The sequence below is a fragment of the Boleophthalmus pectinirostris genome, unplaced genomic scaffold (genome assembly GCF_026225935.1).
Source record: "Boleophthalmus pectinirostris isolate CB_2022bp ecotype Guang Dong unplaced genomic scaffold, ASM2622593v1 HiC_scaffold_3, whole genome shotgun sequence".
Taxonomy (NCBI): Eukaryota; Metazoa; Chordata; class Actinopteri; order Gobiiformes; family Gobiidae; genus Boleophthalmus; species Boleophthalmus pectinirostris.
In genome coordinates, this window is record NW_026571299.1 from 24,996,572 (window position 1) to 25,024,309 (window position 27,738).

Genomic DNA, 27,738 nt, shown 5'->3' on the forward strand with positions numbered 1-27,738 from the left:
TAAAGTGGGACAATGTAACTTTTCTGTTGGAGGGCACATCGCCTGCTTGTCTCCATGGAGATGTTACTGCTTGTTATTGTCTGGAATGTTTCAGAGGGTGGCATTAAACATCATCTCTAGTGTCTTGCGATTACAGGTGTTAGTTTTGCAAAGATAACACATTGAAACTTTCCGCAGATCAGACCTGTAACTCCTGGCGTCGCTTGCTTGTCTCCATGGAGATAGACGTGTTTATGGCTGCACTGTGGAATATTCAAAGCAAAGCATGAACAGCTCAAGATTGTTCTAAAGCTATTCAGGAACTTCATTTCTGTCCTGTGAATGTGACTTTTTAGTATCGATAGCTGCGAAAAATGTTTTAGAATGGATTAATATCTGATTGTTGATACTTTTGATGACCGTAACCCATGGAGACAAGCAGGTCCGTAAGAAAAGTTATTTATTGTGCGTTTAAGTGGTAACTATTTTAACTATTAGAACATGTTCATTTAAAGGTGCATTGTGTAACTTTTCCAGTGGAGGATCCATCGAATGCTTTTCTACGGAGGGCTCATAACAAACGCAAACGCCGCAACAAATAGCAACGCGACAACACGAATGCAAACACAACAACAAACCAAAAAAAGCCACAACGGAAGTGACCACAGGACTCTATTTTAATGCAAACACTGCAACACAAATGCAAACGCCACAACAAACCAAAAAAAGCCACATCGGAAGTGACCACAGGACTCTATTTTCCGATGGACCAAGCGACAGTCAGACAGTGACATTGATCCTGACCACAAAACAATAAATTACTTTTACTTACATTTCCAAATCCATTCAAATCTCTGTTCTTTTACTTTTCACATTCTTGTTCTTCTTTAACTTTTTCCATTCACTTCCCGCTTGATCCTTTAACGCTTCGCTTGGTCCATCGGAAAATAGAGTCCATTGTGGCTTTTTTGGTTTGTTGAGGCTTTTTTTTTTTGGTGTGTTTTGGCGTTTGCATTTGTGTTGTCGAGTTTGTATTTGTTGTGGCGTTTGCTTTTATTATGAGCCCTCCCGTCCTCTGTACTTTTCTCCATGGAGATCTTTTTGCTTTGTCTGGAATGTTTCACAATACATTGCAAAAAGTAATATCTATCTAAAATTCAAATGATCCACATTAAGAAGATTTAACTTGCTTTCAGTAGATTTCAGTAGATTTATCTGCCAATGGAATAAGTATTTTAGTATTAGTCTTAATTCAAACAACATATGATTTAGTTTCCTATTTTAAGTGCAAAGAATTTTTTTTCTTATCTTCAGTGTAACTAGGTGTATTTTCCTATTTCATCTAAAAAAAAAGACTTGTTCCACTGGGAGATACTTTGATTTATCATGTGAAATTTACTCAAATCAGTAGAACATGTTGTTAATTCAAGTCATTTTAACTTGGCAGGATTTCAGTTTTTGTAGTGTATGACAGAGGTAGGGACTTGCAAGTCGTGACTTGAACTTAAATCAGACTTGAGTCACTATTTTTAGGACTTGAGACTTGACTTGATAAAATGGACTAAGACTTGAGACTTGACTTGGACTTAAAGATCAGTGACTTGGGACTTGACTCGGTCTTGAGGCCTGTGACTTGAGAAGCACTTTTAAATCTGAATTCTTTCTATTCTGACTGTAATGATTCACAGTAAGATCTCGTGAAGACATTCAAAAAAATTTTTTAAAAATTTACAATTCTACAACTCTTATATCAGGCATGTCCAAACTATGGCCCGTGGATCAAATGCAGCCCTCAGACAAATTTTTCTTGGCTCTCAGGCTTCCAGGTGAATTGGCCCAAATTACCTTGCATCAATTAAAAATTAACTTTTTAGCACAAGTTTTTTGAAAATCTACCTTGATAAAGCCAATATTTAATATTTCGTGTGTGGTTTTAAGGATCTTAGCAAGAATAAAGTCTAATGTCTCATTCTAACGTGTTAACATGCACTTATTTCATTTATTCACTGTATTCAGCATCAGTCTACAGCCCTCGATCAGCCCTCTGCTTCATCTGTGTTTACATATGTGGCCCTTGATGAAAAAAGTTTGGACACCTTTGTCTTATATACTCTATAAATACTCATACATAAATATACTATGATTTAAGATTAATTTTATGATTTAAGTACAATTTAATTTAAAATTCATATAAATTGCAAAAATCTAAGTTTATTTGGTTTAAAGACTTGAAATGTCTTGAAGCTCAACTTGGACTTATGGGCCAGTGACTCGAGACTCGACTTGGACTTGCCTATATTTGACTTGGGACTTAACTCGGACTTGAGGTCAAAGACTTGAGACTTACGTGAGACTTGCAAAACAACGACTTCTGGTCTGGTGTTAAACCCTTCTATCTTCATTGAGTTTTTCTTGGTATTTTTTGAGTTTTAAAACCACCTGTAATTGAATAAACATAAGGTAGAGCTGTTTAATGTCACACTGTGGAACATTCCAGGCAGAGCAATGACATCTCCATGGAAACCAGCAGGTGACAGAACCCCAAACAAGTTACACAGCGCACCTTTTATCCAATTATTTTAGACCAAAAGACTTCAGAGGTTCAGAAATGTATTACTGATCGCATTACAAAGATGGAATTACCATGTACCGTTGTTTTCATAGTTAGTTTGAAACGTTTTGTGCTAAAATTGTGTGTAGGTGGTGCAATATTAAGCCATAAGAGCCCAAAGCGGCTTCGAAATAAAAGTACAAAATGACCAAAGATCGTATTTTAACAAGCTGAAACTAACAGTGTATTTTAGAACCTGTTTTGACACTTTGAAATTTTGCCAAGATCTTCAGGTTCAGGAGATGTGTTACAGATACGCCGTTGGAGACATGTTTATAAAGTGTGTGTTGTACTTGTGTATGGACTTGTGTTATTGTCTTTTATGTATTTTGATAAATGTATGTATTTTGTTCTCAGATTCGGTGTCGTCTCTTGTGTCGCGAAGTAAGACTCAAAATGCGAAACTGGTAAATAGTGACATTTTAATCAACAAAACAGCACCAGGGATGGAAATAAACTGAAAATTCCCCAAATAGTTCAAACTCAAATCTTAGGGAATCACAAAAATGACCTCACAGAAGGACAGGGCCATGAGAATCAACCAACAAAGGGCAAGAGGAGGCGAACATAAGTATAAGTATCGTGTCACTTCTCTTTCCTCACTTCCTTCTTGATTCCTCTTCTAGGTTTTAACTTTTTCAGCTGTCAATCAAATGCGTCATGTTAAGGAGATGAGAAAATCGTGGAGGAAGCATGAGCGAGGGAAGCAAAAGGAATCTGTGTGTTATTCGTTCATTCGTTTTTCAAAATAAAACCAAAAATAAGAAAATGAAAAAATAACTATTTTCTGCATTATTTGACTCCGAAACCAAAATAAAATAAAAATAAATAAAAAACAGATGATTTGTTTTTTCAGTTTTTGATTTTGTGTTTAAATGAAAAATCGAAAAACGGATAACGACCGTTTCCCGTTTCTGTGACTTAAACTGTGATGCCGGGCTTTTGTGCCACATACGGTCTGAACCAGGACTAAAACAGGACTAAACCGGTCTCAGTCCTGGTCTGGTCCCGGTCTCAGTCCTGGTCACCCGACAGTCTATGCGGGCGCACCTCTGGGCTAGTCCCGACACTCAGTCCTGTTTTAGACCTGGTTTTAGTCCTGCTTCAGTCCGGCATCACAGTTTTATTTTCAGAAACGGGAAACAACTGTTATCCGTTTTTTCCATTATTCCTTTAAACACAAAATCCAAAACTGAAAAAACAAATCGTTATCTGTTTTTTCGTTTTGGTTTTGAAGACAAATAATGAAAGAAAACAGTTATTTTTTTTCGTTTTCTTATTTTTCGTTTCATTTTGAAAAATCGTTGAACGAATGACACACGGATTAAAAGGGATTAAGGAGCAAACATCAGATCACATTAAAACTGATAAACACATATATTTAAACACATATTATATAACGTATACACATATATTTTATCAGAAAGCAAAGACATTGACTTTAATTTAAAAGTTCAGTCCTCAGTAGGGATGTAACAATATCCAAATCTTTCGGTACGATATTATCACGATATGCATCTCATGGTACAATAGTTGATATAATTGCAGAAAGGACACATTGCTGCTTTTAAAATACCTTGAGAAGATTTTGGAATAAATTATTTTCCAGCATAATCCCAAGAATTCAAGTAAAAAGCATATTTCTTCATGTTGTCTGCACTGAAATTAATCATGGGATATGTAGTTTCCGATGTTCATGCATTTTAGCAAAGGAACTTGTGATTCGATATATTGTGACAGCCCACGCTATTATTGTAAGACTTTTGATGATACGATATGAAGATATTTTGGTTATTGTTACATCCCTAGTCCTCAGTGTAGTGACCCTGTGCTCCTCCTCTACTCTCTCTTCTGCATAATACTGTAAAAACAATGTCCTAGCAATGATACAAATAATATCTTTTACTATTTTAACCAAATACATTTTGGACTGAATCTGGAATTCACAAATGTTCAGGCCACAACACCAAATGTACCACCGCTCTACTCTAGTTATCTATATTTACCTATGTAAACTTAAATCATGACAAAATACTATTATTATTGCTGGTTCCGGAAGTACATTTCTCATTCATTTTCCCCATACACTTTCAGTAAAAAAGAAATAATATTAAAAGTTTGAAAGTTCAGAGTTCTGACCACAAGACACAAGACTTTTATTAAAAATCTGTTATTAAAGCATTTCACAGAATCTTGTGTTTTAAATGTGCTTAATGGGTTTAAAACATTTGCCTTATGGTTAGTACAGGGTTCCCACTCTTCCCTGACAAAATTTCAAAACTTTTCCATGACTTTTTCATGACCTAAAGTGAATTTTCCATGACTTTACAGCACCTACATGTGTAGAATTGATCAGACTTTTAGGGCTAAATATGAAATGTTAACTCTTTCCACCCACCTTATGGTTTGGGATAATAGTTTTTTAGTCATAACATTTTTATTGAGCAGAAAACAGAGCACAACTCAAATTGTACAGGATTAACAGCGATCAGTACTTTTTGGTATATAAAGGTTAAAATAAAAATAAATCTCACAAAAATGAGAACAAACATAACAACAGCCTGCGGAGGTACAGATATCTGAGAATTTGGAGATGTTATTCACGTAGTTACAGATTCTAAAGTCTAAGTCAATAAAAGGTTGCCACACTTGAACAAATATCGTATTCTCTTCAGATGTAAAAAAACAAGGCCTCCTCGCCATATTTTAGAGCTTGGTACTGACGGCCCCTTCCATGACATTAAGAGTAGTTTCTTTACGTTAATAAGACAATGGGATTCTAGTTTTTAACATTCAAAATCCTGTCTGTGCATTTATTGTCGTCTCTTTTAAACAAAAGGCCCAGATGTTCAGAAATCATCAGAATAGCTTCATTAGAACTTACAGTAGTTGCGTGAAAGAGATACTAAAATTCCATGACTTTTCCAAAACTTTCATTGACTTTATAAAAATTCCAGGACCTTTCCAGGATTTCCATGAGCGTGGGAACCCTGTTAGTAGTTAACATGAAGCTGGTTAGGCTCTGCAAGGTCTTTGAACTCTTTATATTTGACATTTTTAAAAAGTCTATGGAAAAAAATGAATGGAAATATCTTTGTGTTTCTTTCTAGTCTTTGTTTGAACTCCGTGATAATGTTTCAAATACGTCAAATGCAGAGTCATTATATTTTCATGGTACCTTAAAATAAGATGTTATAAGATATGATCATGTTTTTTTACGCACATAGGAGGATTTTTACCATTTTGTCTCATTCATTCTTAATAATAGTTTACAACAGAAGAGGCCAGGTGTGAAAACTCAAACAACATGCTAAATAATAATCATAAAAATAAAAAAAAGCATTTAAAAAGATCTAAAATCTAACTGAAGAAAAATACTAGTAACAACTTGATGCCTTGTTGCATTTGAGGAGGACTCTACCACACATAGGGGTCACACAGTTCACTACAGGGAGAGAAGAGACACAGGGAGGAGTTAAAAAGAATGTAAAAGAAGAAAAGATGTTTTAAAAATTGAAATAAAGTTCAGATTGTAATGGTAGGAACATATTAAAGAAACTGTATAGACTTTTGATTTGAAATTCCACACAGAGATGTTGCAGTTACCTCAGGGCGGGGTCAGTGAGTTTAGGAGCCATTAGATTCTCTTTGGCAGATTCGTACAGCTCCTGATCCTCAGCCTGGAGAAGAGATAAAAACTGACTGTGACTCTTAGAATCCCTCTTTTATCCATTTACAGATGGATGAGGTACTAAATGGTAACTAGGTCTTCGCAAAAACCCTGGAAGTGCGAGTTCAGGCACCAGCCAATCAGACAAGAGCCAGACATTCTATGTTGGCAACATCTCAATTCCTGAGATCGAGGATTTAAAGCCGGAACAAAGAGAATGTTTGGTGAATTTTATCAAGGGGAAAGACGTTACTGCATTTCTTCCTACAGGATTTGGGAAAAGCTTAATAATTTCCTCCACAAACAACAAAATCTTCTGTCTTACTCTGCATAAAAACTCTTAACCCTGTAGTTTAGATCTGTACATCTTCTGAAATGAGATTCTTGTATTAGTTTGTCAGTTAAAATTCAAAATTCAAATAGTTTTGTCAATTCTTCTTCCCATTTTAAATGTGATCTTTGAACAGAATCCTTATATTAAAATGTAAAACGCAAATTTAACTGTAATCACAATGATCGTCAGACAAATCTCAGTTTGATCTTTTTTCCAAATCATTCATCCCTGGTGTCCAACCTTCTTGTCTCCATGGAGATGTTATCGCCTTACCAATAATATTTCTGTATATATATATATATATATATATATATATATATATATATATATATATATAGATATAGATAGAGAGAGAGAGAGAGAGAGAGAGAGAGAGAGAGAGATGCTGGCAGGGAAAGCATACATGGAGCGACATAACCAAGTGGCGGGCATAGTGTACAGAAACATCTGTGCAGAGTACGGGCTGGAGACCCCAGGATCAAGGTGGGAAACACCTCCAAAGGTTGTAGGAGAAGACCGAGCCAAGATCCTGTGGGACTTCCAGATACAGACTGACAGGATGGTGATGGCGACCAACCAGACATAGTGGTGGTGGATAAGAAACAGAGCAGAGCCGTGGTGGTGGACATCACAATACCAAGCAATGGTAATGTCAGGAAAAAGGAACACGAGAAACTAGAGAAATACCAGGGGCTCAAGAAAGAGCCGGAGAGAGCCTGGAAAGTAAAGGCATCAGTGGTGCCTGTGGTGATCGGACACTCGGGGCTGTAATCCCCAAACTGGAAGAGTGGCTACAACAGATACCGGGAAAAACAACGGACATCTCAGTCCAGAAAAGTGCAGTACTGGGAACAGCAAAGATACTGCGCAGAACTCTCAAGCTCCCAGGCCTCTGGTAGAGGACCCGAGCTGAATGAGGGTGAGAGACCAACCACCATGGAAGGTGAGAAACAAATTTATTTTTTTATATATATATATGTTACATGTCAGATCTGTGGAAAAATGAGCCCACTCACAGTCTGAATGCATGTGTTTTATAAGGAATTTGTGAGCCATGTGATTGAATAAATGCAGAGGCGGTGCTACTGTTAGGCAAACGTAGGCGGCTGCTTAGGGCCCCCAAACCTGTAGGAGCCCCCAACCAATTGCCCCTAGTGCCACTAACTGCCGAGACCTCAGAGCAATTTGATTTTCTCTCAATATGACATACTTACTTTACTTTACTTTTAAACAATAATCATGAGAAAATTAAATAAAATAACTGACGTGTGAAAGTGAAGAAGGACTCACCTGAAAATCTGTGGAGACAGGGGAGAGAGAGGAAGAAGAGGAGGAGAGACGATCTTCATCATCAGAGGCTAAAACACAACAATGTGATGCTGTTATCATTTCAGAAGGGCAGGGCCTGTATAACTTCACTGTTTTTGAAGGAAATATTCAATAACATTGCATTATTATTAGAAAAATAGGTTCCACAAACTTTACAGACTCATTTTATTTCTTATTTAGCAGTACAGGGCATTGAATCTTATGTCTAGAGGTCCTATCCAAAATATTCACTTTTTGAGGTCACATGAATCAAACTATTCACCAAACTTTACAGAAATTCCACTCTGGGGGCGCATCAAATCTTTTGTGACTAGACGTTATAATGAACAAAACTAATAATAAAAAGTAGAAGGTATAAGAAGTTAAATAAAAAGCATTCTCAGTTCAATATTTTGTGTATTCATGATGTAAAAACTCACATGTATCTCCATCAGGTGCTTTTGTGCAGGGATTATCTTCTGACATCTATAACCAAAAACACAGAAGAAATTGCTAAAAATATAAAACCTTAAAGATCTTAAATCATTCCATAATAAATACTAGGGATGTAACAATAACCAAAATATTGTGATATCGTATTGTCAAAAGTCTATCAATAATATCATGGGCCACCACAATATATGAAATTACAAGTTTCTTTGCTTAAATTCATCGTTATGGTGCAGCAACAGCTAAAAAAAAAAACAGAGGGAACTACATAGACCATGATCCTTTGCTCCGATTTGGTGTAGACTACAAGAAGAAATAACACTTCTAAACACTTTTAAGTCTTAATTCTTTGGATTAAATCTTGTCAAGGAATTTTAAAAGGAAAAAATAGCATATTCAGTTTTGTTTGCCCCCACAAAATATCGCAATAAATATCGTACCGTGATATTTGGATATCGTTACATCCCTAATAAATAACTCTTTATATGAATGACTGGTTACTGTTCATTTTACATTTATGCAGAATTGAATTAGTGGTGCAAATTGTAAACTAAACTCTTTATTAATCGCACTATGTAACTTTTATTTGGAGGTGTTGTTGCTTTGCCTTGAATGTTCCACAGTACAGCATTAAACGTATCTATCTCCAGTCAAATGAAGCTCATCGAGGCGGGAGCTGATAGGAGCGAATTTGGAGCTGAGTTTCACATTTGGAAAAGGAATTTATGAATGGACAAAATAGTGAAATAAAAACCCCGGGATCATGTGTCGTGGGTTAATATGAACATTTTAAGACCAAAATGATGACGCTCACAGCAGCAGATACAGAGAGAAGTACGACTACTTGTATATATGTCCATGTATATATACTGTATAGTCTACGGAACAAACAGAGAACGACACCAGGCCAAGTTACAGTTTAGATCTGAGGAGAGGCGAGTTCACTCACAAGAAGGAAGATAGGAAGTTTTTTAAGGTGATTTTGTTGTTGGATAAACACAAGTCATGCTGCGAAACATTCTAATCTAGGCAAAGCAATAACATGTCCAGTGGATGGCAGACACTCTATCAATAAATGTTACGCGGTGCACCTTTAATTAATAAATGTTATATTAGAAGATGTATGTTTTACCTGTTGCTCCTCTGTTTCTTTCTGTGTGTTTCTCTTCACAGACTTCTGCTCCTGTAGCTCCCTCTGCTGGGCCTAAAAGGAACAATCACATGACTTCATTAAACGTCTTATGTTACGCAAAATAGACGTGTGAGCTTTAAGTCGAGTTAGAATGTTACTATTGGGAGAGCTGGGATCAAGTCTTTGTTTGCAAGTCTAAGGTAAGTCTTTAAAATCAAGTCCAAGTCAAGTCCCAAGTCAAGTCCCAAGTCAAATACAGGCAAGTCCAAGTCCAGTCTTGAGTCACTGGCCCATAAGTATAGTCAAGTCCATGTTGTCAGCTTTGAGCTTTGAGTCTTTAAACCAAAGTAGATTTTTGCAATTTATATGAATTTTAAGCTCAATTGTACTTAAAAAGTCATGGTATATTTATATGTGAGTATTTATATAAGAGTTGTAGAAATGCTAATTTTTCCTTTTTAAATGTCTTAGTGTGAATGCGTAGAGTCAGAATAGAAAGAATGATATATGTAGTTCCCTCTGTTTTACTGTATTGTACTGTATTGTACTGTATTGTACTGTATTGTACTGTAGTACATTTGAGGATACCACATCGCAGTACTTTAGTTACAACCAAAGCAACAAACAGAGAAGTGGGACGCACATGTTCCAGTTTGTTACTGTAAAATTCAGCACCACATTTATCAACTGTAAAAAGAGAAAAGTATTTTCTAAAAACATATTTTTAGCAGAGCATCAAGTCTTCTCAAGTCACAGGCCTCAAGTTCAAGTCAAGCTCCAAGTCTTACTCAATTTTATCAAGTCAAGTCTCAAGTCCTAAAAATAGTGACTCAAGTCTGACTTGAGTCCAAGTCACGACGTGCAAGTCCCCCATCCTCAAAAACATAGCTGGAGTTGTGTTTTGTTTGAGAAAAATTTTATCATTATAGTTTATTTACATCTCCAAAGCTCAAAATGCTCTGTTTGTGATGAGGAGACAACATTATTAACAACACTGTTCCCTCATCATTGCCTCACTCAAAGCTGCATTTTGATTAATTCATACATTTTATATTGTCCTGCATTTGAGTCTTAAGTGCTCAGAAAATGTCACTTTTCACCAACCCCCTATCTCCACCCACTGCTTTGTTATTATTTCTAATTATGAAAAGAAATTCAGACTCTGGGTCATACATGTAGGGTTCAACAATGTTCTATTGTTCAATAATCAGGAAGTGCGTGTTGGCATGCTAGTTGCTGTTACCTTTACAGCCGCTCTGGTCTCTGACAGTTGAAAAAAGCTCTTATAAACTTATCATGGTGAGGAATTAGGACACTCTGAATGCAGAAGTGAATGCCCTCTACAGGTGGGTAGAGAGCTCATGCCTCAAGTGGAGGAGTTCAAGTATCTCGGGGTCTTGTTCACGAGTGAGGGGAGGAAGGAACGTGAGATTGACGGGCGGATCGGTGAAGCGTCAGCAGCGATGCAGTTGCTGTATCGGACCGTTGTGGTGAAGCGGGAGCTGAGTCGAAAGGCAAAGCTCTAGATTTACCGTCAATCTACATTCCTCCCCTCACCTCTGGTCATGAGCTATGGGTAATGACCGAAAGGACGAGACCGCTGATACAAGTGCTCAAAATGAGTTTCCTATGCAGGGTGGCTGGGCACTATCTTAGAGACACAGGAGGAGCTCAGAGTAGAGCCACTGCTCCTCCACGTCGAGAGGAGCAGCTGAATTGGTTTGGGCATCTGTTCCTGATGCCTCCTGGGCGCCTCCCTCAGGAGATGTTCCAGGCATGTCCCACAAGAAGGAGGCCCCGGGGAAGACCCAGGACACGCTGGAGGGACTATGTCTCTGAGCTGGCCTGGGAACGCCTCAGGATGGTGAGCTGGAGGAAGTGTCTGGGATGAAGGAAGTCTGGGAGTCCCTGCTTAGACTGCTGCCCCCGCAACCCGGCCCCAGATAAGTGGAAGAAAATGGATGGATGGATGGATGAATGCATAAGGTAAGTGAGGAAAACTGTGCTAAGTTTTCAAATCCATGTACTGTCCTTCATTACAGGTGTTTCTGTTGTTCAAAAATACAATAATTTCTGCTGTGAATGGGGGCGACTCTCCACAGATGTAAACTGTAACATAGTGTAGTGCTGTTACCTGCTTGTCTCCCTCATCATAGATTAAATAGGTTATACTGCAGAAGATTCTAGACAAAGCGATATTATTTCCACGGAGACAAGCAGGTGGCGGACGCTTCTTTTCACTTCAGTTGATTGTTGTTGTCAAGACAGTGAAAAGGTAGAGCGTCTTTACAGATCTGCATGTAAGATCGCTTCTCTGTCTCTCGTCTGTCTCCGGTTACAGGGCAGAGCCTCTATTTGCGTCTGTGAAATCGCGCTCGTGAACTTTGGCATCATTTCTACAAGTTCAAAATGAAACAGGAGATCTTGTTTTTTCATCAACTTTCACCATATGACTGGGTATTTATAGACATGATGTAGGGCATTGGTCAATATGTTTTTCAAGTATTGATATCTCAGTCAGATGGAAATATACCGTAATGATGTTTTTATTATTTTACTACAAGGAAGGACTGAGCAATCTGTGGCAGAAAACTAGTATCGAGTTTTTTTTGTTTTGTTTTTTTATTGTGGTATCAGCATTGGTCCTGAGCAGGGGTGGGATGAGACACAACTTTAACGAAATGAGACACACCCACACGCGTAGCATTCGGCGGTGCAGGCGGTGCGATGCACGGGGCCCACGGAACTTTGAGGGCCCATCGCAATCTAAGGACTGGCCCGTCTCCCTAAACTCCGTACAGACGGTGTCAGCGACCCCGATTTGCGCATTTCACTTCGGGCTGAAGGCACAAACTTTAGCGCCCAGACCAATGACATCACAGTCTCTGTTTATTTAGTGTAGTGTGATTGGACAACTGTCCTGTCACGTCACGTCAACCTGCTGCGTCAACTCGTAGCAGCTTCACGATTAGCGGCAGCTGCTACTTCAGCCTAAACCTCCACACAGGAAATGGCGAGAACAGAGTCAAAGAGCGACACACTGACAGACCCGCCGCCGGGACCCGGGACAGTCGCTACCGCTGCTGGGGCCGGGACAGTCGTCGCCGGGACTGGGGCAGTTGCCACCGGGCCGGGGCTCTCGCTGCCGCCGCCGGGGCCAGGGCAGTCGCTCGCTGCTCTACCCGCCTTTGCTCGCTCGTTTCTGGGTGTAAAAGTTTGACCTGAGCGTAGCGCGCAGAGGCACAATTCTACCTGGTGTCCTGGTGCTGATATGGACTGGTGTGACTGGATTTAAGTGGAAATTGGGATTAAGACTAATTTTACAACCGCTCATGCACTCGGCTCCTGGACCTCGCGTCACGGACCAGACTGGACCAGGATTTGGACCAGTTTCATCTCTTCATATTGGACAATAAACTTTTGGAGACAGAACCAGTGGGACAGTGGATAGAGGAAACATTCTGCTTCAGTCTCTGGAGAAGGTAAGAGGCTGGTTTTCATTAGTTTGCGGCAAATCTGAACATGGAGCCTCACAGGTAAATAGTGTTAAATAGTTTAAATAGTTTAAGTGTTAATAGTTAAATAGCGTTATAGTGTTAATAGTTAAATAGTGCGTAAATGAGCTGGTGGGTGCGATGGAGCTGCTCTGGTTGTTCTGTCGTGTTCATGTTGTGATCGTAGCCTCTTATTGTAGTTTTGCTGACGTTGTTGGGTCTGGGTGTGAGCGGCGTGTTACGTTGTGTTGTTGTGTAAAGTTTGCGCTTGGCTGTTCATTGTGCTCTGATCAATATTGTTCAGCCAATAGTAACCAAAATGTCTGGTATTTGTTATAAAACTATAGCCTATATATAATACATATATTATTCATAATATATATTTATAATTTTAGCCTTGGTGCCCCTCCCAAAAAAATTACCACCAGTCTCCACTGGTCCTGGTTTAGTCCCGGTCCCTCAAGTCTCAGGTCTCTAGGACAGGATTGGACGGCGCACCCTCGTGTACCACGCCCACTACAGCCCTGGTGCTGCCCGATGCGTGGCTATTTCCTGCCCGGTTGCTTCTTTCAGTGATGTTGTTCAGGGGTGTTTTTGACGAGAGGCTGTTGTTTAATGTTTACAACCAGTGGCCTTATTTTTTTTTAATAAACCTCAACCTGTATAGCGAAATTACAGCTTAAGCCTTAATGTAGAGTTAGAGTTAGATCCTATTGAAAGTGAATATATGTTTGTCGCACAGGGATGGGTCGAAATGGCGTAAACTGGAGGGAGGGGCCCAGCGCCAGACTTGCACCGGGGCCTTGCACAACTACGCTACGCTACTGGACACACCACAAGATTAGGTCCATGAGAATGAGATAAAACGAGATTTTGACATAATTTGTAATAAATAAGTGTGACAGGTAATAGTGTAATCCATTTCACAATTTTGGCTTCACTCTTTTAATTTATTTTATGTCATACTTAAGCTGTCACTGTGCTGCTGCTTTTAGAAACTACAGCTTCTCAAATTGTATCACTCACCAGCTCTTAACTCTTTTTTTGTCCAAGACAAAGGTAAATTCAGGGGAAAAATCTCACAAGACCATTTTTCTCATGTGTGCACGATCTTGTGGAAATTTTTTCTTGTGAGATCTTGAAATCAAGTTTGACATTTTAGTATTGTGACAACAAGATTGTACAAAAAAAACCTACAAACTACAAACTACAAACTCTAAGTTCAAATTAAAATATAAACCAATTATTGTTCAGTACTACTTCAGAACACTTGACCACAAGTTTTATGATGAGTTTAATATCTTCCTAATGGAGACATAAAAGTGACTTTTGGAGATTTTTACCATGTTATAATGTTGCTCCCTCATCACTGACTAGTGTTTTTTGACGGATTCATGCATTTTTGAGTAATTCCAAATTAGATTTTTCAAATGTCTCATTTAAATTATGTTTATAGAAATGGACTGCAGTGTCGTCCTAATTCACTGAAACAGAATGTGCTGGCCAGCTTCAAAAACAATGGAAATTTGACAATTGTAGAAAGGCAAAGTTTAAATGACATTCATTTTAAGAAGGAGCATCAAACAGAGCTGTATGGAAATCTAAATTTGAGCAGAAAACAGAGATGGCTCTGTGCCCAGCTGAGGACCGGCACTTTGTCCCTGGCAGTGGAGGTGGGTGGGTTCCTCCCTGAGCAGGAGGCTGCTCCCTGTGACAGTCATCAAACCCTGACGGATTTTGGTTGCCGGATTATAAAATGATGAGTTGGCTTAAAATGAAGTGTTTTTGTTTTAGTTCATTATATCGCTAGAACCTGGGACAGGAGACAACAAGTACTATATCCTGTATGACTAGAGTAGGTTTTTGTCAGAGCGGTTATTTGATGATTGATTGTGAATCTGTTTACAGAGTCTTGTGAGCCCAGGCTGGGCACAAATGTGTAAGACACTATAATAATAAAATAATAATAAAAATGTATCAATCAAACAGGGAACAATATTCTAACATGACTTGAAGCTCACAAGAGTCTTTTTAAACATTTAAATAATAAAATCCACTGACCCTGATCTGGTCTCGCTCCTTCTCCAGTCTCTCCCTCTCCGCTCGCTCGTCCTGCAGCCACTCCTCTTTCCGGCGCAGCTCGGCGTACAGATTCTCAAGTTTATTCTGATCAGCCTGAAACACAAATATAGAGCTTAATTTTACTCTTTTTTGTCCAGTTCAAATGTATCTCATGTGATAATTATTCTCATGTGCATGGTATTGTGGCAATTTGTCTCACGAGATCTTGTACCAACCAAAAGAATTATACTCAATTAAAAGCAGAATTACAGGTTTAAAATCTACTCAAAAAAGTACAATTGCTCCAAAAATCTACTTAATTACAGTAATGAGAGTAATTGTATTTGAGTAACCGAAATTTGTATTTGTCGACTAATCATTTAATTATAAGGATTTATATGAGACAACAGCAGAAAGGAAAAGTTACTGAGAGAGATAGCTGAAGATTTGGTATTTTTTATATTTATATGTATTCTTGTATATTTTGTATTCATCGTCCGCCGTTGCCCCTCCGTCTCATCCAGTCTTCATCATCTTCAGACTCGATTATTGTGATATCCTCCTCTACGGACTTCCCTTCACTGACCTGCAAAAACCACCACTCAGAAACTCACACTTAAACTCCAAAAAAAGCTTGGCCCAAATTTAAGATATAAACACTTAAATCTAAATCTAAAATCTAAATCTGAAAATGATCTGTCCATGCAGCAAGATCATTTTACTTGACAAGTTCTCCTAAAATAAACAACCTCTAGACTAGAATGAAGCTGTCTCTGGTCTAGTAAGTCGATAATAAATCTGAAAACAAGATGAATGACCTGATAAAAATTTTAGTCTTAGGCAGCGGTCAGAGAAATTTGCAGTGCACTGAACACCTGAAAAACTGATCAAAAATCACCTTTTCCTCACAGCCCACAGTACCCACACACAACTGCTCCTCATCACTGTTTTGTCTGTCCTGCCCTTGTTTAGAGTTACTTTATGGTGAAGTGTCATTGTGTTACCATGAAAAGTGCTATATAAAACCCATGGATTATGATTACGATTATGATTACGATTATTATTCTTATTATCATGTAAAAAGGCAGACTAAATTTATGATTTGTATTCTTTATATTATACTATTCTTTATATATATTTACTATATATACTAGTGTTGAAGTCAAGAGGGCACTAATTGAGACCAAGACCTGTTCGAGACCACAGGGTCCCGAGACCAGGACAAGACCAAGACCACTGAGAGTCGAGATCGAGACAAGACCAAGATTTTTAAAGGCCAAGACTGAGACAAGACCAAGACCAGGGCCCACTGAGACCAAATCAAGACCATCTTTGTCATTTTTGACATTTATTTGTATTTTACAGCTACTCTGGCAGATATATATAAATGTTTTTATAAAACTAGCTCCATTTTATCACTTGCTGAGTGTCAGACCTCGAGACTGAGACTAGATCAAGTCCAACTGCCTTCAAGACCAAGAGAAGACTGAGTCCAAATGTGGTCGAATCCTAGACAAGACCAAGACCACAAAAAAAAAAAGGTCTTGAGACCAAGACTAGTCTCCAGTACTGCGACACTAACATGCATTATTTCCTAGTACTTTTCTGCATAAATAGTAGTTTTTGCATGACCTTCCTGCAGGTGTAGTCTTGTGAGTGCAGTTTGAGTCAGATACATAGAGCTAAGTAACAGTTTTAAGAGCTTTTGTCACTCCCCCTTTTTAGTCGACTAAAGCGGCATGTGTTTAGTGGACCAGCTCTAGTTCCTCTCCAGCTTGTGTGTGTGACTGCATGTGCCTGCGCTCTGACCTCTGCAGTCTGTCTGTATCCCTCTCTCTCCAGGGCCCAGGCTGCTCGCTCCTCCCTCAGCTGGAGTTGGTCCTGGGACAGTTGTAGGCTGAGCTGCGCCCCCTGCAGGCGAGACTGCTGCAGCTCAGTGTGGAGCAGACTGTGGCGGGACGTCATCTCTCTCAGGTCTCTCCTCAGACCCTGGGCCTGGAGCTCGGACGAGTCCAGTCTGTCCTGGAGAGTACGCAGCTCCGCAGACAGAGAGTCGCGCTCCAGCTGGACACAGGAGAGGAGAGAGGGGAGAGGAGAAACAGAAGTTAAATAAGAAATGCTTTATTTGTCAGTACCAGTATCATTTGTTTGTGATGCTGTTGTGGCCAAACCGTACCACTATCAAAAGGACTCTGAATTGAGTTCTACACAGTGTAAATCTGGGATGACTCTCACTGAAAGCAATCGGGAAAAGGATATTTAAAGTTGCCCCGTGTAACTTTTTGGTTAGAGGTCAGTCACCCGCTTGTTTCTATGGATATGTCAAAGGGAAAAAAGCACAGACATACAGTATTTCCCATCCACAAATGCACAAAGAGCTTTTCTCTGCACATTTTTTAAAACTAAATTTAGGATATTTCTACTAAAATATTCAAAGTACAACCATCTGTGCCGTCATGTTGGTTTGGGTTTTCTTTGTTCCGCTCAAACCAGAATGCTGCTTTGTAAATGGTTTGAACCACTGGTGGCCCTGGCCTAGCCAGGCTGGTACTACCTAGTGCCTCCGCTCAATTTCATTTCTTTCCAGTGACTAGGTCAGGAATCAGAATACACTAGACGGTTTGCAAGAACCCCAGAAGTGTAAGTTTGGGCACCAGCCAATCAGCAAAGAGCCATACATTCAGTGTTGGCAACGATTCCCGAGATCGAGGATTTAAAGACAGAACAATGAGAATGTTGGTGAATTTTATCAAGGGGAAAGACGTTATTGTCCTTCTTCATACGGGATTTGGGAAAAGCTTAATATACCAGACGCATTACATACATCATGACCAAATAGCAGCGATTGGTTAAATAAAAAAAGTACCTGCCTACCGTCGAATGAATGAGTCCTAATACTGCGAGGTCAGACGGTTTCTAAGAAGTTGTAACACCCACACTGAGTGCAGGAGATTACCAATCAAAATATTATCTGGGTAACTGATTGTTCTTTAACACTCTTGTCCTTTAATTAGTCTTCTTGTAATAAATAAAATAAAACAAAGGCAAAGAAAAGGTTTCTTAAACTTGAAATTATATTAGGCCACCTAAATTTCTCATAGGCATTTCAAATACAAAGTTCGTCATCGCACCCCCTTTAAAGTTTTATTGTTTGCGCGCACGCCCCAGTCATAGTCTTTTATCTGTGGGATTTATTTAATCCAGAACCCTCCGCACCACATTCCGAATCCCACCGCAGACCCCTTAAAAATAGTCTGATAAATTCCAAATTAGCGATCAGTTATATGTACTCAGTATTCCAATATATAACAAAACATCAATCCAAAAACTTTCATTTTGTTTTCTTATGTACATTAACTTCTTAGATTCTTCACCGGCGACAGTTCTGAAGATCACTTACAGCTATCAGCCCAAATATGTCAACAATGTAAATTCACCTCCTACTGCATTGTCTTTAAAAAGAACCAAAGAAGTTCATGACGAAATACCAAATATCAAACTATCTGTATTAGCAAAAGTATATTGTCCATCCCTAATTCAAATATTAAAGATTGATAACAAGTAAAATGAAATTCCCTCACCTGCAGGGACTTCCTCTTCTCCTCCTCATGTTTCATCTGACTGCTCATTTTCTTCACTCTCTCCTTCAGTCTGTAAAAACAAATTTGAGTGGTTTATTTCATTTTTTTCATTTTTATTTTTTGTTTTGTGTAATCATTTGTACATGATCTAAACATTGGTCCTTTGTTTGTGTAGTGTCTGTGTGTACCTCTCCAGTTCTGCGTGGGCCTCTTTCTCTCTCTCCCTCAGCTCCTTCTCGTCCTCCTCCAGTTCTTTAATCCTCTGCAGACTCTCTACTTTCTCAGACAGAAGTTTGCTCAGTTCACTGCTCAGATTCTCCTGGTTGTACTTCACATTCTGCAAAATATTAAAATCATTGTTTATTTTTTACTTTATATTGACAAACCCTAACCCGAGACAAAGAGATATTGAAGGACGTTGTACCCGCAGACGGTCTCTATGTTCTAGTCCCAGACCCTCAATCACACAGAATGTAAAAAGGGCTACTAGTGTTGTAGTATTCCAGACTGGTCTTGAGACTGTTTTTTTAGGGTCTTGGTCTCGTCTCGGACTCGGGCGCCTTTGGGCTCGGTCTCATCTCGGTCTTGAAGGTGCTTGGACTTGGTCTTGTCTCGGTCTTGAAGGCGCTTGGACCTGGTCTTGTCTCGGTCTTGAAGGCGCTTGGGCTCGGTCTCGTCTCGGTCTTGAAGGCGCTTGGGCTCGGTCTCGTCTCGGTCTTGAAGGCTCTTGGGCTCGGTCTCGTCTCGGTCTTGAAGGCTCTTGGGCTCGGTCTCGTCTCGGTCTTGAAGGCTCTTGGACTTGGTCTTGTCTCGGACTCAAGGTCTGACACTCGACGCTGCTGTCGCCAGTAAACTTGTACCAGTGTGCATGGGTGCGTGGGACTTCTCACTGCAGCCTGTGTACTCATCTGAAGCCCACGGACAAAAAAAATAAAATCCTACCCACTTTATTCACTTTGAAGTAGTTTTATGTAAAGTGCCAGTAGAAGTTCTCTTAAAGAAGGGGTTCTCAAACTGTGGGTAAGGGTCCAAAAAAGGGGCACAGAGAGTTTACTTGGCTTATTTTAAGCTTAAATTAACATTTATCAGATAAAATGGAGATAGAGTTATAAAAACATTGATTATATATATATATATATATATATATATATATATATATATATATATATATATATATATATATATATATATATATATATATATATATATATATATATATATATATATATATAGTAATATATAAATAATGTATATGATATGTGGTCTTTAGCCTGATTCATCAGCCAGTTTCACTTTGTGGAAACCGTCTGACCTCACAGCATTAGGATTCGCTCGACGTAGGCAGGTACTTTAAATTTAACCAATTGCTACTGTTTGGTTGTGACGTATGTAATGCGCCGCTAACGGGGCTAACTGGTATATTAAACTTTTCCCAAATCCTGCAGGAAGAAGGACAATAACGTCTTTCCCCTTGATAAAATTCACCAAACATTCTCTTTGTTCTGGCTTTAAATCCTCGATCTCGGGAATAGTTGCCAACACAGAATATATGGCTCTTCGCTGATTAGCTGATGTATGGACTCGCACTTCAGTGTTCTTGCAAACCATCAAGTGTATTTGATTCCTGACCTAGTCGCTGGAGAGAAATGAAATTGAGCGGAGGCACTAGGTGGCACCAGCCTGGCTACATGGTCTTGGTCTCATTTCTGTCTCAACCTTTAAAAGTCTCAGTCTTGTCTCGATCTCAACACTCAGAGGTCTTGGCCTTATCTCGGTCTTAGGATCATGTGGTCTCAGACAGGTCTTGGACTCTATTAGTGCGATCTTGACTACAGCACTGGGGGCTAACTCACCATCATCTACCAACGTCATTTGTAAAACCCACTCATACAACTAAGCTAAAAATGAACTGAAAAAAAAAAGCCATCCTCGTGAGTGGGCTTGCCTCTCCACAAACGTTATAATCTTCATGGTTACTGTCATTCTTTCAGTTTCCACACCTGATGTTTTCCCTCCATCCTCGTCAGCATGTCTGTGTACTGGGTGATAGTTTGCTTGAGGTCAGACTTCTCTTTCTTCAGAGCGGCTCTCTCTTTCTCCCACTCTTGCTCACTCTGTCTGCTCTTTTCTCTCTCCTCCTCCACCTCCTTCCTCGACTGTTCCAGTGCCCTCTGCAGGCTGTCCACAGACTTCAGACTCTCCTCCAACCGACTCTGTAGGAACAACAAGAGAGGAAATTATTTGATGTCTTAAAGCAGCTTTTAACCACATTATAGTTGTTTCTCCATCTCATTTAGCCTCTCAAAGTTGTATTTAGTGTAATCTGTTTTGTAAAGGGTAGTCTTCTGAGGATTTCTTATACTCCTGCATTCAGCATGTCATAGGCTTTATTCACACTGACATCACAAACCAGGAAGACGTTTGGAAACGTGATTCCAGCAAGTTCTGCTTGCTGTAGTAAGTCTGACAAAATCTAGGAAAAGTGAGAAAAATGTCCCAGTTTTCTTCATCTCCATGTCATTGTAGTGTTCCGTTATGTTCGGCTAATCAACAATTCCAACCATACCTCAGTTTTCAGCATTTCCCCACTGATGCAGAACTGGATACGTGTGATTAGAAGAGATGAGACGCCAAATTCCAGATGATTCCAAACAGCACACATGTCTGCAGTTTTCATTTTACCACTGATCACATTTACTTCAGTGGGTTTGATCACAGTCAGTCGGTGAGCCCAGTGTCGGGAACTACACTGGAAGTTGTCATCGCATGTTTCCAAACATCTTCCTGGTTTGTGACGTAAGCGTGAATAGAGCTTATAGTTTGAGTCTATAGTCTTAACACTTCTTAACACAGCCGTGTCAGGTGATCAGGACTGAGACTAGACTGGGACTCAGACTGGGGCCAGTCTGGGACTGAGACTGAGACTGAGATTGGGAGTGAGAGCAGTATAGTCCTAGTAGACCTGGTTTAGACTTGGTTCAGTCCTGATTCAGTTCGGCATTGCAGTTTAAGTCACAGAAATGGGAAATGGCTGTTATCCGTTTTTTTCCATTATTCATTTAAACACAAAATCAAAGAACTGAAAAAATGAATCATTATCCATTTTTTCATTTTGGTTTTGGAGAAAAATAATGAAGAAAATTGTTGGGTTTTTTTCCTTTTCTTTCCTTTTTGGTCTTATTTTGAAAAACAAATGAACAAATGATAAACGGAGTATTGTTGATTAGCCGAACATAACAGAACACTACTATGACATGAAGATGAAGAAAACTGGGGCATTGTCAAATTTTTCAAAGATTTTGGCAAATTTACTACTGCTGGAGTTGTCATTGCATCTTTCCAAACATCTTCCAGGTTTGTGACGTAAGCATGAATAGAGTCTATAGACACACACGTTCACACCTGCAGTAGAGTGGCTCTGGGCACCACCACCATCAGCTCCTCCTCTTCCTCCTCTCCGTCTTTCTCGTCTCCTCTCTCCTCCTCGTCCCTCTCCTCTCTCACAGTCTCCAGCTCCTCCAGTGGTTTGGGGGAACAGAAGTTGAAGGTTCGACTCCGCCCACGCACCTGTCCGCTCTGATCCACGTACACGAACTCATACTCGGCTGGGCCCGGGCGAGGCAGGTAGAACGCTGAACAAGACAGTTTATCATGATCAATATTCAGAATTTATCAACACGGAACACGCTGGAAGAGAGATATACAAAGAGGGATATTATGTGGAATTGTTTTTTGGAGCTTTCTACTATGTTATAATGTTCCCTCATCAAAAACATGACTGAAGAGGTTTAAGACATCATCCGTGCATGTTTGAGTAATCTAGAGATCTTTCCCAGGCCCTATTCACACCCTCCTTATAGTTAATGTACATTGCTCTGCTTTATAAGCCGACATAACCCATGCTCCCACATGATAGTTCTCCATAAATACCGTATTTTTCGGACTATAAGTCACGCTTTTTTCATGGTTTGAGTGTTTCCTGCGACTACTGCGCATGTCTCCTGCAGAAAGAGCCTCTGTCCTGTCTGTATCATGTCAGTCGATCACACCGTTACTTCTGCATCACTGAACAATCTAACATTTAAACAAACTTATAAAGACGACTGAGAAGACTCCCAAAAAGAAAATCAGATTCTGCAGATTACAAACTGCAAGTCGTAAATCTGCAGCTGAAAACGATAATCGAGCAGCAGAAAGAAAGTTGTGACACCGAGAGGGTGCACCTGAAGTCACTGGATGGATGGACAAAGCCTGGACTTCAGTGACATCGAAACTATCCTGTCGGGATTCAGAAAAGCCCGAATAATTCTAACTGGAACTGATGCTGAGTCTGACGACAGTGACACAGAAGAGGAAGAGGCGCTCTGTTTACCTCCAGAGGTCGTGGAGTTGCTCAGAAGTGACACTGAGGATGAAGAATTGAATGGATTTAGTGATCTGGAGTGAGATGGAGAGTTTGGTAAACTTGTTCTGTTGTTTATGTTATAGTTTATCTGAAGAACTGTTCATATGTGACGATAACAGTCTGTTGTTCTCTCTTCTATTGTTATTACTACAACTTGACTTTCAACAGGAAATGTCAGTTCCTGGTTTCTGATTTTATAAAATTCCCCCCAAAAAGTGTGACTTATAGTCCGGTGCAACTTATATATGTTTTTTTCTTCTTCATTATGCATTTTTTGGCTGGTGCGACTTATACTCTAGAGCGACTTATAGCCCGAAAAATACGGTTTACAAAAATATGATACAAAACTGTACACAACTCAAAAAAACAGACGTGATGTGCAGTAGTTTCATTAGTGGGATGCACGCTGATTGTGTTGTGATCACGCTATGAAGGGTGAGAACACGCTATGAAGGGTGAGAACCTTAGCACTAAACTGAAAACTAAAGTGAAAACATGTTAATATATTGTTTTGGGTGAATATAGAATTTTCTAAACAATAAAAGGTAACATGGTGAGCTAAATATGTTATGTGTTAGCAATTAATACCCCACAGAAGTGTAATACTTCCTGTTTAAACAAAATACACTTTTTTCAAATTTCGGACCTTATCCAAATTTACACACCCGCGCACACTCTGAGGAAGCAGACATTTGTTTTGATACAGGTGGACCATGTGTGTTTCTGATTGGTTAATCCACCTGTCAATCACGCCCATCAGAACTCTGGGTGATTCACCAGTGATGCGACTCACATCTTTGTAAAGTAAAGCTAAATGTGTATTGTGGCAGGCAACAGTGACAGCAAAACTCTGCTCTGGTCTCCAAAAGTTGTGAAAAGCTCTTATAAACTCATCGTGGTGAATAATTAGAACAGTCTGAATGCAGAAGGTAAGTGAGGAAGAACTTTGGACTACTACAAACTGTTGAACTAGTTTTCCACGTTTTGAAAAGAGTAAAAATCAGGTATGATAGATTAACTATTTTAAATAAAAAGTGTTTTGTTTTTTCTGACCGTGGAAGAGGGCGCAGCAGTCCACAGGGGATCCTTCACTGTAGTTCTCCGGGACACTGACCCACGTGTATGTGTAATACTCCTTTATGGAAGTCCAGCCCACCTGAGACACACACACACAGTAGAGGAAATAATGCAACTTTTAATACAAACTGAACAACATTACAACAGGAACTTAAAGCTCAAAAGATTCATTTTGCATAATATAGGACCTTTATTGTGTAGTATTACATTTGTTGTGTATTGACCAGTTAAATTTAGGCTATTTTATGAGAAGATCTGATGACACCAGACTTTAACAAGAAGGTCTGGTCACATGTAGCAAAGCAAAAAAAAAAGTTTTCTTTACGACATAATTCTGTATGTCTTGCTTTATATATTAGATGTCTTCTGTATGTATCTAAAATGAAGAAAGTTGTAAAAAATGAACAAAAAAGCATCAAATTAGATGGTCTGTGAAAACTTTTGAATGGTATTGCACATTTTTAACCACGTAACTGTACTTTTACTTGAGTACACATTGTAAGCCCTCTCCTCCACCACTCTACTTTTATTTGAGTACAAATTGTTAGTACTCTCTCCACCACTGTACTTTTACTCCACTGTAGGCCTATTTTTACTTGAGTACAAACTGTTAATACTCTTTCCTCCACTGTACTTTTATTTGAGTACACATTGTAAGCCCTCTCCTCCACCACTCTACTTTTATTTAAGTACAAATTGTTAGTACTCTTTCCACCACTGTACTTTTACTTGAGTGCAAATCACAAGACCTCTTTCCTCCACTGTATTTTTACTTGAGTACACGTTGTCAGTCTGCTCTCCACCACAGTACCTTTACTCCACGGTACTTTTACTTGAGTAGAAATTGTCAGTCCTCTCTCCACCACTGTACTTTTACTTGAGTACAAACTGTTAATACTCTCTCCTCCACTGGACTTTTATTTGAGTACAAATTGTACATCCTCTCTCCACCGCTGTACTTTTACTCCACTGTACTTTTACTTCAGTACAAATTCTAAGTCCTCTCTCCACCACAGTACATTTACTTGAGTACAAATGATTAGTCCTCTCTCCACCACACTACTTTTAACACATTGTACTTTTACTTGAGTACAAATTGTCTAAAATGAACAAAGTACAAATTGTCAGCCCTCTCTCCACCACAGTACTTTTACTTGAGTACAAAGTGCCAGTCCTCTCTCCACCACAGTACTTTTACTTGAGTACATGTTGCCAGTCCAGCAGGGTGCCACATGTCTGTTGTCATTACCCTGAAGATGCCGATCCAGTCGCGGTTGCTCCAGCGGTGCTCGGGGGCCAGGCTCAGGTGGCACTCCACGCGGGTCTGGGGGAAGTAAAACTGGCCCACGTTCCGAAACTGGACCGCGGAGGGAGGTCCTGGTGCATCCATCGAAATCGGAAGCTGACTCAGAGAAAGAAAACAACATCAGGCCGGCTCTCGTGTCAGGGTGAGCGCGCGAGGCGGACAGCTGAAGAAACGCGATACTCCGGAATGCGGCGTGCGCAACTCAGCCTATGGACCCAATGTGTTTATTAACAACAAGGGCGCATGCATATAGAATCACTGTCTGCACCTTTAAGCCATTCAGAGTTCACTTATTTTAGTCAAAACTGGAACAAAGTACACCAAAGTTATCCTCAATTTTAAGTTGATGTTTATTAAAGCAGCATTATATAACGTTTCAACCAAAAATAACTCAAATGTTGCTTGTTTATTGTACTAAAAAAAATATACTTTTAGAAATAGTATAAGTGCTGCTTGAAACTCCACAGACCTGACTCTTATTTGACCTGAAAAAGGGCCTGCACCTGCTTGTTCCCAGGGAAATGTAGTTCCTTTTGGCGATAATTTTCAAAAAAAAGTACAAAAAGTAGAAAACGTATTAATGAATATTCTGAAGTATGCTTGTCTATTTCCTCCAAAAAGTGACACTCTGAACTGTTTTATATGCTGATTTTAAAGCAGAAAAAACAGTTCAGTGTGACACTTTCTTTAAGATGATTCATTTAAAATACATGTTACTTTAAACATAAAACATTTAACATAAACCAAACATATTTTTCACTGTAAATCCATTGATAATAATGAGAAGACATGACCTTGTTTGTTTAAAATAAATAAATAAATAATAAAACTACTACAGTATAACAACAAAAGGTAAAAAGACTTACTAAACAAGGCCAAAAAAGGAATAAAGCACCTTCTCTAAATGTGAAATTAAACTGATTATTTGAGTAAAATAATACACCATTCTCAAAAAATATGCTAATTAATTAAATGACATTCAGTTACAATTTTTCTTTCCTGACTTCACTTCTCAAATTCCATAAGCTTAACCGGGATAAACATGGGGATGGACTGAAGTGGGTTATTAATAATCAATAGCTTATTCTGAAAATGTAAAGTAACACATTAGATTCCAATGATGTCTCAAAACACAGATTTAGAGAAACGATACAATAAAAGGGAGCCATGCATTAAAAAGTAAAAGGATTAAAACGATCCAAATATAAAGTAGTACCTGTTTGGTTGTGATGATGACACTGCAGTCTGGACTCTTCTGAGAATGATTTGACCAACAGTCTGCAGCTCGAGTCAGGGGCAGATTTCACAACATCCACAGACACAGGGTAAAAATGGACCACAAAGTATCACGGGAACTGTAGTTTAGGAACTGTCACCACCAACCACCGGGCCATGTTTCACTTAGTGTCAAAACAAACACACTGATTTAAAGGTGCAAGATTGTTATAGTAGAGGTTCAGGCTGAGAGTCCATCACCTTGTCTCCATGGAGATATTATAGGTCTGCCTGGAAAGTTTCAGTATGGAATTAAATGTTATTTGCATTTATTCAATAACAAGTCAGGGTGTAACGATATCCAAATCTCTCTATACTATATTTTCACAATATACATCTCATGGTATGATATTTATTGTGATATTTTGTGGAGGCTAAACATCTTAAACTGTTAATATGCTACTTTTTCCTCTTAAAATGCCTTGACAAGACTTAATCCAAAGAACTAAGACTTAAAAGCGCTTAGAACTGTTATTTCTTCTTGTAGTTTGCACTGAAATGGAGCAAAGGATCATGGTCTGTGTAGTTCCCTCTGTGTTTTTTAGCTATTGCTGCATCATAACTCTTCATTTAGGTAAAGACACTTGTAATTCGATATATTGTGATGGTCCACGATATTATTGTTACATCCCTAATTACAAGTGTTTAAATTTCTCAAAAATACCTTGAAGCATGCATTCTTAAAGTAAACGGGCTCGCCTCTCCACAGATCTGACCTGTAACTTTGCCTAGTAGCACCTGCTTGTCTCCATGGATATCAATAAGTGTAATGCCCTACTGTGCAATATTTGTATCACAAGATCTCATAAGACAAAATCGCCACAGGATTGTGCACGCATAAGGACAATTATCTTGTAAGATTGTTTTTTCCCAGTGTTTACATTTGGATTGGACAAAAAGGGGTTAAGTGCTCTTGAGTCGCATCTTTTGGGAAGTCGTAGTTTCAAAACTCCATTCTACAATAATCAATGATGAAATGATGAATGATGAAAAAATATAAAATAAAGGAAATAAAAACTGTGAGTTGAAGTGTACAAATTATTCATTATGAATAA

The 27,738-nt window shown here is 39.1% G+C and overlaps 1 protein-coding gene across 1 annotated transcript; it reads right to left on the reverse strand.

Moving 5' to 3' along the window:
• Positions 1-5,239: 5,239 nt before the first annotated feature.
• On the reverse strand, positions 5,240-26,664 carry LOC110171272 (calcium-binding and coiled-coil domain-containing protein 1-like). Its single transcript, XM_020936962.2, has 14 exons — positions 26,625-26,664; positions 25,352-25,504; positions 24,079-24,181; positions 22,023-22,252; positions 20,621-20,833; positions 18,809-18,957; positions 18,621-18,690; positions 16,849-17,103; positions 15,040-15,153; positions 9,485-9,556; positions 8,343-8,388; positions 7,885-7,952; positions 6,197-6,270; positions 5,240-6,035 (listed from the first exon to the last, which is right to left on the reverse strand). The coding sequence occupies exons 2-14, from the start codon at positions 25,490-25,492 to the stop codon at positions 6,008-6,010; spliced, it is 1,563 nt and encodes a 520-aa protein (XP_020792621.2). The 5' UTR covers positions 25,493-25,504; positions 26,625-26,664; the 3' UTR covers positions 5,240-6,007.
• Positions 26,665-27,738: the final 1,074 nt, after the last annotated feature.

Excerpts from the sequence above, each read along its gene's own strand:
- LOC110171272 (XM_020936962.2), bottom strand. The coding sequence starts at position 25,492 with ATGGATGCACCAGGACCTCCCTCCGCGGTCCAGTTTCGGAACGTGGGC. Across the intron at positions 24,182-25,351 it reads ACTGGATCGGCATCTTCAGG|GTGGGCTGGACTTCCATAAA; the intron begins GTAATGACAACA and ends TGTGTGTCTCAG. Across the intron at positions 9,557-15,039 it reads AGGAGCGAGACCAGATCAGG|GCCCAGCAGAGGGAGCTACA; the intron begins GTCAGTGGATTT and ends TGTTCCTTTTAG.